Source organism: Vipera berus (genome assembly GCF_964194415.1).
Source record: "Vipera berus genome assembly, chromosome: 3".
NCBI classification, from domain to species: Eukaryota; Metazoa; Chordata; class Lepidosauria; order Squamata; family Viperidae; genus Vipera; species Vipera berus.
The window spans coordinates 25,940,173-25,954,139 of record NC_138204.1 but is presented as its reverse complement, the minus strand read 5'-3'; the positions used below and the strand labels follow the sequence as shown (position 1 = coordinate 25,954,139).

General features: G+C 38.9%; 1 protein-coding gene across 3 annotated transcripts in view; it reads left to right on the top strand.

Annotated features, from left to right (window-relative positions):
* Positions 1-13,967, top strand: part of TOP1 (DNA topoisomerase I) — a 63,253-nt gene that overhangs the window by 35,758 nt on the left and 13,528 nt on the right. For all 3 annotated transcript variants that reach the window (XR_014025734.1, XM_081322224.1, XM_081322223.1), the window contains 8 exons: positions 679-794; positions 5,064-5,185; positions 5,900-6,022; positions 9,016-9,203; positions 11,587-11,731; positions 11,948-12,091; positions 12,692-12,877; positions 13,822-13,890. Coding sequence is in view for 2 of the 3 variants with exons in the window: in XM_081322224.1 (XP_081178350.1) it covers positions 679-794; positions 5,064-5,185; positions 5,900-6,022; positions 9,016-9,203; positions 11,587-11,731; positions 11,948-12,091; positions 12,692-12,877; positions 13,822-13,890 (1,093 nt within the window). In the remaining variant the exon portion in view is untranslated. The remainder of the gene's footprint in view (positions 1-678; positions 795-5,063; positions 5,186-5,899; positions 6,023-9,015; positions 9,204-11,586; positions 11,732-11,947; positions 12,092-12,691; positions 12,878-13,821; positions 13,891-13,967) is intronic.

Here is a 13,967-nt window from a genome sequence, read left to right as displayed (position 1 = left end):
TCAGTGGGTTAGGACGCTGAGCTTGTCGATCGGAAGGTCGGCAGTTTGGCGGGTCGAATCCCGAGTGCCGCGTAGCAGAGTGAGCGCCTGTTACTCGTCCCAGCTTCTGCCCACCTAGCAGTTCGAAAGCATGTAAAAATGCAAGTAGAAAAATAGGGACCACTCCGGTGGGAAGGTAACAGCGTTCCGTGCGCCTTTGGCGTCTAGTCATGCCGGCCACATGACCACGGAGATGTCCTCGGACAAGCGCTGGCTCTTCGGCTATGAAACGGAGATGAGCACCGGCCCCTAGAGTCGGAAACGACTAGCACACATGTGCGGGGGAACCTTTACCTTTACCTATAGTAGAGAACATTCATTGATTTATTGCCTATTATTTTTGAAATTCTTTTTAGAAGATATTTTAACTGTAAGTAATTCTAACATTTGTACAGAAAAAAAGTTGATGTGACATAAAAGCAAATCCAGAAATTAAGTGAAGAGCATTAACATTATTAACATTAATAAATATAGAGATATGTTTTTAGGTGCATCAGAACAATGAAAGACTCTCTTTGATTGACTAATGTAGACATTCAAATAGAATGCTGTGATACTGCTTTGTAGATTCTGGATTTATGTGCAGTAGCTGAATGGATGCTAGCGTTACTTATTTCACCTCTTCCTCTTGTTTTAAAGGTGGGAAGAAGAACGCTATCCTGAAGGTATTAAATGGAAATTCTTGGAACACAAAGGTCCTGTGTTTGCTCCGCCATACGAACCGTTGCCTGAAAATGTCAAATTCTACTATGACGGTAAGTTATAAAACTGATGTTTTGTAGAAGAGCAGAATTAATAGCTGTTTACAGCATGCTAAAGACTGGATGAGTTTTAATGGGCAGAAATGGTAATAGTTTTGCTGGTCGGTAAAATGAGGACCCAGATTGTTGGGGGCAATATGCAAAATAATGCTTCTGTATTGTAAACTGTCCAACTGTAAAGCACTATAAGGCAGTATATAGTCCTAAATGCTATTGCTATTGTTAATTTATATATCAAGTTATTGTGGGTAGAGAGGAAAGAAATAGTCAAATGTCTCTTGCATTTTCTTTATTTTCCATTTATTTCATTAAATCCTTTTTATTGTAGCTTGTAACATACATTGCTACTTCTGAAACTGTCAACATTTTAGTAATTCTTTTAGCTGTTTTTAATCATTACTTACTGTTATGGCTACATTACAGTGTCTATAGTATGCTCTTGCTGCACTATAAAGCTCCCAGTTCCAATCACATTGGAGGTGATTGTTGAATTAAGAGGTAATCCCACCTCTTCCCCCTCCCCCATACAACCTCCCTTCCTCCCCGTCTTCTAACTATATTTTACCTTGATTGGGATTTCTATTTTTATTCTTTTAAATATATTTAACTGTTAGGATTTTAATGTTTTAATGCTGGAAGCCACCAACAGTTGTTTGCTATGAGGTGGGTGACAAATAAGTCCAATAAATAATATTTTATTAACAATTAAAGTGCATGTTTTTTTAAAAATTATACTTGGTTTAATCTATAGGTGACATTTAGACTGATAAAAAGATATCACCAAGATGGTTATTTTTAATAAATTATCATTGGATTTGAAGAATTGTCATTCAATTGCTGTCTCTTTATATGCTTAAAAGGAGTTTTAAAGTGTGGCTTGTGCTTTCTGCATGTAGGCCCTAGCAGACATGAGCTTCTAGAGCCATGATAGATATACTAGTATATACAGTAACACTAGTATGCTTATCAGAGCCTTTTCCAGATGATTGCTCAGTAACATAGAGTACCTGTTTGTGTGCTAATTCTGCTTCTGCAATTGGGATATAGATGACAGCTGCTAAATAAATTAATTTATTAAAAAGGGAAGCTTGTATTGGAGTCCCTCAGACTCTATAGGCATTCTTTGTTAACTGAGGGAGTAAGTTGCCTTTTTGGAAGTGTTTACATGGTCAGACCTTGTATGGGGTATATGAACAATATTGTGGTCGTCTAGATCAGGGGTCAGCAACCTGAAACAGTGAAAGAGCCACTCGGAACCGGTTCCCTCACAAAAGGAAAAACTGGGAGCCGCAAAAAAATGTGTGCACATGCGCATACATGCGCGCATGCACAGAACAGGGTTTGACTGAAGAGTGGAGCCAAGGCGAGATATGCACCTACCCTGCATATTTGAATTGATTGGTTGAACTTTTTTAGTCCCAATTTTTTTTTTTTTTTTTTTTTGGACTGCACATGGCTGAGGACTGGGAGCCGCAGGAGATGGCTGAAAGAGCCGCATGCAGCTCCGGAGCTGCGGGTTGCAGACCTGTGGTCTAGATGAATCCCTATGAAGATGCTGAATCCAGGAGGACGTTGTTTGCCCAATACACTAACTACTCCCTACTTTTTACCCCTCAGTATTTGAGAATTTAGGGTATATAAATCCTTTCTCCTTCAATTGCTGAAGGGGAATCTGAAAATTGCAACTGCTTCATGGGCAAAGTTTTGTATTACCTGTGTCCGGTTGTAGTTTGTGGACAAAGCTTTTGACCTGTTCTTAATCTATACGCATGTTCAATATTGTTATCAGAGGTGAAAGCTGGGTACAGTGTTCCTATACATGCCGAAATGTATTTCCAACCAAAGATCAAATTAAATTATAGGAAAATGGAGGTATTTTAATGCCTGTAATTTTGTTTGTTACTCTTGAGATATGAAATAATATTTTTAAACCTTAAATTAACATTGTTCTCCTAGGTCTGAAGGCAGGGTAATTACGGAGCTCTGGTTTGGTTTGGTTTGGCATTTGTTTTTCTAGTCAGTTATTTTCTTTTATATGTTTTATATTAATTGGATGGTCTAAATAAAACACTGAGTAGAGGTTGATGGACAGATAAGTAAGATTATTGAATGACAGGAAAGTAGTACCTGAATTTGCAAGTGTGTCATAGTTTTGTCACAGTCCAATTCTGCCTTTATGTTAAAGTTCTGCCTTTACCACAGATTTTTATTGTACTGGGTCATTTGTTTCTGGCCTTGTAGGATTCTTAGGAGAGATAGAAGGATATACTTTTAGTCCTGTTACCGTACTTTATTTCTTCTTAAATGTTTATATTTAGACTTCTGGGAAAATAAACAAAACAGAGCTAGCTTTTGCCTTATATTCCATACACGGATATCTGTGTGTTTATAACATAATCTGAAAGGATGGACACTTGCTTTTTAAATACTAAGACACCTCCTTTTTTCCTGACTGTATTTATGTATATTTGGGGGAAAAACATACCATCACTTTTCTGTCCTTCAGAGTTCAGTATTTATAATAGAGAGCAACATATATAATGACAATCGCTGCTATGTTACTAAATCTTCTTTGAATTCATTTGAAAAATACCTTAAGAGCCTAAACCAAAGGTTGTGAGGCATTTTGATCAAACATATGAAAACTCTCAGCTGTTTCCCCTAGTATGACTAATGTTCTTAAAACAGAGGAAATTCTTCCTTCCTCCTGCCAAACATACCCAAAAGGATGTAATGTTTGCTTTTTCCCTGTGTCTTAATTACACAAGTAGAAGTACTATACTTGTAACTGGATTTCTCAAGAATCACATATTTTAAAATGACTTAAAGTATTTGTTTTTGTTTGATGTGCTGTGGAATGCTGACGAATTATGCAGCCTGAGCCTATGTTAGGCATATTGGGTAGGAAAAAGAGACATCAGATGTACTGTGTATTAGTGCAACAATTGCTTACTTTTAGCTGTGGAAGAAGCTGCCTTTCCACATATCTATGGTTTCATGTTGAGCTTCTTTGATATTCTTGAATGAAGGGGAAATGGGTCAGTAACAAACAGCTGAAATGTGAAGAAGACAACCATTTAACAATAAGTCCTTCGCTGGGGAATTTAGGAATACCAATATTCTTCTATTTGTCACACCCTTAGCCCAGTGTGATGCTCTAAAGTAGTTAATGGATCTGCAGCCCATTTCTTACTCCACGTTTTTCTGGAATAAAAGCATTCTGGTAATCCAGAGTAGTAAAAATCAAATTTTCTCATGTTTTGGATTGTATCTTTCATTATTTGTTTTTTTATTTATTACATTTATATGACACCCATCTCACTATCCAGAGTGACTGGGCTGCTTACAATGCTTACAATTATAATAAATATAAAAAGATTAAAATTAACAAGAATTAGGAAAAAAAAACTAAGAACCAAGAACACAAGTGGTATCAAGCAGTTAAAAGTGGAGGTGGGAGGGCTGTACTTTCAGCCTTGCAAGATTCTGTTAATGTAGCCTTACAATAAAGTAGAATTAGTTCATCTATTCATGTCTCTTGTCTGGTTTACCTGGGAGAGCTGACATCAGTCTTGCAAATCTGAAAACACAAGCTTCCCACTGCCACTTTTCATTGCTTGATTTGTTATGGCGGGTCCCTCCTAAATTTCTTTCTCTGACTGTCAACCCACTGGTAGCTCTTGCCTCTCTCATCTGATTGTTTCCTAGGCAGCATCTCTTCCCCAAGGTCATTCACACGGTCCATTACAGTTATCTTCTCAACAGCCTCTCTTAAAAAAATAAATAAATAAAAAGGAAGGTTGAAGATCCAATAATTATCCAGTACAGCTTGGTCAAGGGATGGCTTCTCTTTCATGGCCAGTGGAATCAACCCCAACTATTATTTTCACCTCATCTCCAATGCCACTTGCTGGCTTTCACCTGGCTAGTGGGGCAGTGATGCATCTAATCTCCCAAAGAATTCTGTACACTTCAAAACATTCCCAGATCACCTCACAAGATGTTTTCTCTGCTTCTCAGCTGGACTTGTCTATCTAGTGGCCCATTCTGAGGTCACACTGTCCATTATAGAATTGGGAATAAAACTGAAGACATTTGTCATTTTCCTTTGAAACAAAATAGCTTGTTTGCAGGGTGGTTATTCTGGCTTGCACTGTATATCTGCTGGTAAGTGTGCCTCTGGATCTTTTCCAAGAGTGGCTGGAAGGTTGAATATCTTTAGAATGTTGCCTTGTTATTTCATGCATAGTTTTCTTTGTTCAGGTAAAGTCATGAAACTCAGTCCCAAAGCAGAAGAGGTTGCAACTTTCTTTGCAAAAATGCTTGATCATGAGTACACTACAAAGGATATCTTCAGGAAAAACTTCTTTAAAGACTGGAGAAAGGTATAACAGCCTTTTATGGAAAAATAGTTTGTGGTGGGCTTCTTCATCGTTTAAAAATATGAACATTTACATACATCTCTGTCTTGGTAGATGAAAACTTCTCTAATACAGGGGGCCCCAACCCCCTGGCTGCAGCCTATTACTGGTCCTTGAACCATTTGGAACCAGGCTATGGAAGTGGTGGGCGAGCGCGCACACATGCACATACACACTTCTGTGAGCAGCGGGCATGCACACATACTCCATTTGCCTGCCATTCACACAGACCTATCTCCCCCCCCCTCCCCAAGTCCACAAAGCCGGAAAGGTTGGGGAACTCTGCTCTAATAGAACCTTAAAGCATGGAATCCAGTTTCATTTATATGATTATAAAACCTAAATTTATAAAAGCTAAAACACTGCTTTCTCATGCCTTTTAGTAGTGTAGTTCAATTTAGAAGAAAACTAGGTGCTAGTTACTGACAGCAACATTGTTTCTTGTTAGCTTTCTTAAAAAGTCTTTGCTATTAAAATTAACATGATTTCTAGAAATGTCCAAAGAGATGCTGATTTTTGTTACTATATGCCTACTTCTACTTTGACATTCAAGTCAAACCCTAGCTCATGGAGGAAAGACAGGATATAAATATAATAAACAACTATATTCATTTATTTTATTTTATTTTATTTATCTCATTTAACTAATAATACTTTATTCTGTTTTTCTTCTTGCAGGAAATGACTCCAGAAGAAAAGGGAACTATCACCAGCCTCAGCAAATGTGACTTTGGTCATATGAGTCAGTATTTCAAGGCCCAAACAGAAGCTAGAAAGCAAATGACCAAGGAAGAAAAGCAGGTATTTTTGTTTAGGATTAGGCTCTAAAAATGTTAACCTTGAAAAATAGAAGTCATAATTGGAATGCTCTCCAGCTATATTGCATGTTCTCAGTATATCAGATTTTATAAGTATCTTTATTTCCATTATACTTAGTTCTTAGTGGGGCTGCACCAGTCAGAAATCATGCAAAATTTAGGGGTCCTCCTAGATTCACAGGTCTTGTTTAAGGAATACATGGTAATTATGGTCCCAAAGGATTTTGTACATATTGGTCTTGTGACTAGTTTGGACCAGAAGACATTACATTGCTTATGCCTTACTCCAGACATGTCACACTCACGATGTCACGTGACGTCGTGCAACGTATCAGGACTGTTTTGCCATTGGGGGCAATAGGGTGGGCGCGGACACACCTGCCTTACTGTAATGCACTATACATGGAGCTGTCCTTAAAGACCACTTGGCTAGAATGTGGCGGCACAGCCATACTACAATAGATAAACCACAATATGCCTATGTTATGATTCCATAGGATTCCATAGGATTCTGGATGCACTTGAAGGTGCTTTTTTATAACTTACAAAGCCATTCGTGTCATTGGTTCAGGTTATTTATAAGAATTTATTTTATTATTATTTATTATTTATTAATTCGGTTTATATTTGGTTTATATATACCGCCCTACTCCCAAAGGACTCAGGGCGGTTTACAAGGCAAAATTTAAAAACAATACAATTTAAAATTAAAATTAAATTAAATTAAGTCTAGCCGCAAAAATTAAAATCACAATTGGCAGTTGATTCCATAGGGCAGGCGCACCCACAGAGAACACCCTCCCCCTGGGGATCGCCCGTCGGCAATCCTTGACCGGTGGTACCCTGAGGAGGCCCTCCCTGTGGGAGCGCACAGGACGATGGGAAATTGACGCTGGCAGCAGGTGCTCCCTTAGATAATCCGGGCCCATGCCATTTAGGGCTTTATAGGTCATCACCAGCACCTTGAATCTCACCCGGAGGGCATCTGGAAGCCAATGCAGCTCGCGGAGAAGAGGTGTTACATGGGAGTATTGGGAGACTCCCATCACAACTCGCGCGGCTGCATTCTGCACCAGCTGAAGCCTCCGAGTGGTCCTCAGGGGCAGCCCCATGTAGAGAGCATTGCAGTAGTCTAGCCGGGAGGTCACGAGCTCATGGGTGACTGTGCGTAGGGCATATCGGTCCAGATAGGCCCGTAACTGGCGCACCAGGTGAACCTGGGCAAAAGCCCCCCTGGCCACGGCTCCTATATGATCTTCCAAACTGAGCCATGAATCCAGGAGGACGCCCAAGTTGCGGGCCCTATCAGCGGGGGGGTAACACCTCACCCCCCATAGTTAACGATGGAAAAGATTGGTTAGTCTGAGATGCCGGTATGCACAGCCACTCAGTCTTGGCAGGATTGAGACGAAGCCTGTTTCTCCCCATCCAAACCCGGACCGCCTCCAGGCAATGGGACATCACATCGAGGGCATCACTGGGTTGGTTCAGGGTGGAAAGAAAAAGCTGGGTATCATCAGCATACTGATGATACCCCACCCCGAAACCACGAATGAGCTCACCCAGCGGCTTCATATAGATGTTGAACAAGAGGGGAGAGAGGACCGACCCCTGAGGAACTCCACAAACGAGAGACCTCGGGGCGGACCTCTGCCCTCCCGTCAACACCGACTGTGAGTGGCCCAGGAGGTAGGAGGAGAACCACTGTAAAACAGTGCCCCCCACTCCCAACCCCCTGAGACGCCGCAGAATACCTTTCCCCAATTATTTCTGCACAGCCCATTAGATCTGGAAGGGTAGGAATGCTTTTGGACCATCTGTTAAGCAGTGCCATCTAGGAAGATCCAGGAGGTAGGCCTTCTCCTTAGCAGCATCTGCCCTTTGGAATAACATATCCCTTGAGATTCATTTGGCCCTTACCTTGTGGGCATTTCATAAATCCTTGAAGATCTGGGTGTTCCCCCAGGTATAGAGCCTGTCAATTGTAGGTTTTTTCTGACATTATTATGGGAGTTGAGTTTAGTCTCATGTGCTACTGCACTATTACGTTGATGTTTTTTGGTATTTTTTTTGTTCTGTTCATTTTTATCCAGTATTTGCTGTCCAGGATTATGATTGCAAGACAGGCACTACATAAAGTGATACTTTAAAAAATGGAAGCAAAATCCTTTCATTCTCTTGCTACATGATCACAGAAAGGGAAGGATATGGCAAAGTGGAATCCGATGAGGAAAATATATCAGCCTAAACTGCTATCTTGTAACACCCATTACTTGATATCTCTAAACTAGGCCATTGTCTTACATTCCTATTTATTTCTCTTTTTAAAAAAATGATCTGAAATAACTGGTTCTGTATTATATACAAAAGCATAAGCAATCTTGCAGATTGATGATTGAATCATAGATTATCTTGTTAGGAATAAAATCTGGGATGCTAAGGTGGGTCAGTCAGGGTAACAATATGGGATATGGGTTTTTACCTGTAGTTTGAACACTTTTTTCACTACCACCAATAACACACCATACACAGCACTTCTTGTTTTGAACAAGGAAGCCTGAAAACTGGGGACAGTGAAGAAAATTTATCTTAGATGATGCTAAATTTATGTTCATTCAGGTTTAGCCCTAGATTAGTATATGAGGGCACACTATGAGCTACTTATCTGAATAAACCCACTGAACTAAATGGAATTCACGTATTGGTGCATCTATATGCGATTTCTTGAGGTAAGTGTGCATACAATGGTTATAGGGCACTCAGGATGATCTTGCTGATAAATTTTCAAGCCCTTTCTATGATGTATAGACCAAATGGCATACAGTAGCTGTTTTCTTGTACTGCACTTGCACTAAGAATCCTGTGCTTGGGAACCTGCTAAACACAACAGCTAATTAATTTATTTGATCTGAATAATTGATACAGCGGCTTTGGATATGTTATAATTTTTTTATCTTTGTGTGTGTGTCCCTCTAGAAAATTAAAGAAGAGAATGAGCGGTTATTAAAAGAATATGGTTATTGTGTCATGGATAATCATAAGGAAAGAATTGCCAACTTTAAGATTGAGCCTCCAGGTCTCTTCAGAGGGCGTGGTAACCATCCCAAAATGGGCATGCTGAAGCGACGAATAATGCCTGAAGACATCATCATCAATTGTAGCAAGTGAGGATGGGAGACCTTGCATATTTCTAGGAAAGAGTTCTGATTAGAGAGAACAGCAGTTAAATACAGGCTTTTCACTCAGATAGCATCTCACTCAAGTTGGTTCTATCCATAACTTTTCCTACAAGAGGAAAACCAGTGCATTTTATCAGATAATGCCAATTGTTTAAAATACATAAAACAATATCATGCCATTAGTATGTATGTATGTATGTTTTTCTTTAATGTAGTGTGAAATGCTAAAGTAACTCATACTCAGGTCAACTGGAAGTGGTTATATTTACATCTTATTTTTTCTGTAGAAAATTCAGATCAGCTTATGTTGGGACACATAGGCAGTCTTTTCTAATATGCAAACTGTCTTTCTGCTGCTATATACACTCTTGACAGCTTATAAAATATAAAAAATAAATCCATACAGTTAAAATATGCACTAAAATCAAGACAAAATTAGTATAATAGGTCAAAAGAGACATAGTTTCGCATTCTTCTTCCTAAGTACTGGGGAAGTGGGAGCCAGTCATATTTTCCTAGGATAGACATTTTTCATAGGCCATGTAGACAGCATGACAAGCCCTAATGAAGTTCGTGGCTTAGTATAAAAATAGGATTTTTTCATACTCAAGATACTGGCAAGGTTTGATCTGCTGGAAATTCTTTGTTTCAAGACCTAGTGCAGTCTAAGACCCATTGCAGAAAAACTTAACAATCATTAGTAGGTTTATGTCTGAGAAGCAGCATTTTACCCATAATTTAACAAATTTAAAGGGTGGGAGGATAGGAATGGATAGCACTGGATATGGAGCAAAATGACAGGTATCAGGACAAAGTTGTCGTGAGCCTGAATTTTCAACATCATTTGATTTATTGTCTTCAAAACTATACTGCAATGCACTATTTATCATCTAGATTTTTTTTAAATTTACAATTCAATTTTATTGAGGCAAATAATGATGGGCAGGCAAAGAAGGACACAGTGTGATCTATCCCTCTTACATTTGATTGGCTTCTGTGCTGCCTTGGAGAAAATGAATTCCTTGCAGTGAGAGAAGCCAGTTAGACTAATTTTGTAGAAATTGGCCATAAAGTTGTGCTAATTTGCTTAAAATTGTGGCTTACTGGCAAAGTTCATATTGTTTGTTGAATAAGTGATAATGACCTGATTTACCACATTAGTGGCTTTGTGCTATTTATAAGCTCAGCCTGTCAGATTTGCTCAGAATAAATTCTCATTTATAAACCTATTCATGAATGTATAAAGTTGGGATTCAAATGTTCAAGCTTGTCTGATTATTAGGCATTAAGGTCCACGATTATTGGATGTTAATTCATCCAGAGTTGCAAGCGGCAACCAAATTGAATGAAATGCTCATAATAATAATGATATTAATAATCAGATAACATCTGCCCATCCTAGGTCTTTGGGAAGGACTCTATAGAAACTCCAACTGTGTGACTAACCATAATAATAAGCCAGTCTGGTCTAATGGTTAAGGCACCAGACTGGAAACCAAGAGACTGTGAGTGTCAATGCCCACTTAATGTCTATGGAGATTCTCAGTCATCCAGGTCACAGTTATCTCAAAGATACTTTTTCACGAGGCGACTGGACTTTCTTGTTTTTCTTTGAGGACATTTCACTTCTCATCCAAGAAACTTCTTAACCTCTGACTGGATGGTGCGGGAATTTTCCCATTCCCCTACCATCCAGACGCAGCTGAAGAAGCCCCCTCAGGTATTAAAGCCAGCTAGGGGACTGGGCCAGTCACTGTCGGCCCAGCCACTTCACAGGATAGTGGTTGTGGGAAAAATAGGGAGTATTAGATATGTTTACCGCCTTGAGTTACTGATAATAATAAAAGGTAAAGGTTCCCCCGCACATGCGTGCTAGTCGTTTCCGACTCTAGGGGCTGGTGCTCATCTCTGTTTCAAAGCCGAAGAGCCAGCGCTTGTCCAAAGACGTCTCCGTGGTCATGTGGCTGGCATGACTAGACGCCAAAGGTGCACGGAACGCTGTTACCTTCCCACCGTAGTGGTCCCTATTTTTCTACTTGCATTTTTTCGTGCTTTCGAACTGCTAGGTTGGCAGAAGCTGGGACGAGTAACAGGCGCTCACTCTTACATGGCACTCGGGATTCGACCCGCCAAACTACCGACCATCTGATCGACAAGCTCAGCGTCCTAACCCACTGAGCCACTGAGTCCCTAAAAATAATAAAAGCGGGATATAAATAAAATAACGTGAAATAGTGTCGGTAGTAGTTGTTATGGTGCCACTGTTCATTGCCTGAATCTTGCTGAACAATTAATTTGCTTGGTGATATTCTATAGCTTCCTTATGAATTTTCCTGTTTTGAAATATATTTGCGTTTTTCCTGCCTAGGGATTCTAAAGTCCCTTCCCCTCCTCCTGGACATAAATGGAAAGAGATTCGGCATGATAACAAAGTAACCTGGCTGGTATCATGGACTGAGAATATTCAAGGATCTATTAAGTACATCATGTTGAATCCCAGCTCTAGAATCAAGGTACCGTTTTGTGTCTAGACTATTTCTGTCATGACTAATATGCTTTTGGGAAAAAGATATTGCATTATGAATATCCAAACCAGACTTTTTTAAAAAAGAGAAATTATTGTATCTTTTTAAAACTGCTTTTCCCTTCTGAAATCAGAAGTATCAATCAAAAATTAAGTCCTCTTTGATCAAAATAAATGAAAACATTCCCTGTGATTTTCGTGGTAGGGTGAGAAAGACTGGCAGAAATACGAGACAGCTCGGAGATTAAAGAAATGCGTTGATAGGATTCGAAATCAATATCGAGAAGACTGGAAATCCAAAGAGATGAAAGTGCGGCAAAGAGCTGTGGCATTGTACTTCATTGACAAAGTGAGATTCTGACTTTTAGATTCTTTTTTGTATAAATAAACTCCTGAATCCAACTTTGTACAACTTGGGTATAAAAAAGATTTAACAGGTAACTGGAGAAATCCTTGAAAAATGACAGGAAGGAATTTAAATAGACAAAAATTATTATCTTGTAAAGCTGGGATAGGCAACCTCATCTGACAAATCGACTGTTCAGATAAAGCTCTGCCTACTTTTACTAGAATGTCCCCACACAAATAATTTGGCTTTTTGTTTTGCAGGATCAGAGGTGTATAGAATATTCTGCAGTAACAGTCTGTAATTAAAGAATGAAAAACAGTAGAAATATCTGTGCTAGTAACCCTATGTTGTGCTTATCTTATTTACATAAGTTTCCGTGTTTATCTAAAGTGCTTGTGGATCCAAGTAATCTAAATATGCATAACTTTTAATTAGCGTAATCCTTCTAATGAATTTGCAGATACCTTAAATCTCACTCTGAAAGTTCAAATAAATAACTTCTTAGCTTAGTGAAGTAGCCTGCTGATCAATGAGTTACATGATTAAAATGTTTCTGTTTAAACTGACCTCTTTTTCTGTCTCACTATTCAATATTTGTAGCTTGCTCTGAGAGCTGGCAATGAGAAAGAAGAAGGGGAGACTGCTGACACAGTGGGCTGTTGCTCCCTCCGTGTGGAACATATTAATTTGCATCCAGAATTAGATGGTCAGGAATATGTAGTAGAATTTGATTTCCTTGGAAAGGACTCCATAAGATACTATAACAAAGTACCTGTTGAGAAAAGGGTAAGGGACTCTTCTAAAGAAATCTGCATATTGGGTAACTTTATCTTTTAAATCTTTATCTTTTGGTTGCTCTTCAAGTATTTATTACACTTGATTGGGTCAATATTTCATCAAGTTCAGCATGCACAGTGCTATAGCTTTGATTTTGGGAAATCCTCAAAAAGTGACAGAGGCAGAATCACTTTGCTGTGCTTGGTCTCCATCAAATAATAATAATAATATCACATTTTTCTGTTGAGCATGGATAATAATTGTTTGCAGTCATAAACACTTGACCTTCAATATTCCTACCTTTAGTATTTTTAAACTTTAAATTTAAACTCTTATATTCCTTATGATTACTCCCTCTTTATTTTATTACCAAATAAAAACAAATGCTTTCATCTGACCTCTTAGACCAGGGGTGTCAAACTGCTGGCCCACGGGCCAGAGCGTCATGGAGAAACTGTGCCCATCCCATTTTCGGCAATGGGAAAAAGTTCCGATACGTCGCACGACGTCATATGACGTCGCGAGTTTGACATGCCTGTCTTAGACAATAGGCTCCAATACTTTGCTTCACCTTTAGAATTCTGTTGTGAATTGGGAAATTTATTAGTATTGAAATAATAGCCGGCTAACTTTTTTTACATATTACCAACATAACTAGCACACTGCAGATAAAGGGAGTCAAAATCTGATGTCACGTATCTGATTATGGTTTGCATAGCCATGATTGTTTGTACTAATTATGTAGGCCATAAATCTTGATTTACAAACCTCAGTACCTGAGTTTGCACTTGCAGCCAAAACCGAACAGTCCATGTCATTGCTTAGCAAACAGTGCGTGTCCAGCAACTATATTAATATGGTATAGGTAATATAGTGAGGATAGTGTCATGTCATGCCAGCAGAGTCTCTTGTGTCTTTGCTTCATGTTTCTGTCCTTTGTGATTACTTTTCAGGTATTTAAGAATCTTCAGTTATTCATGGAGAATAAGCAGCCAGAAGATGATTTATTTGATAGGCTTAATGTGAGTATCTTCTTTTTTTTACATATGAAAGCTGTATGAACTACTATAAGCTTGAAAGGATGTTTCTTAAACTTCCT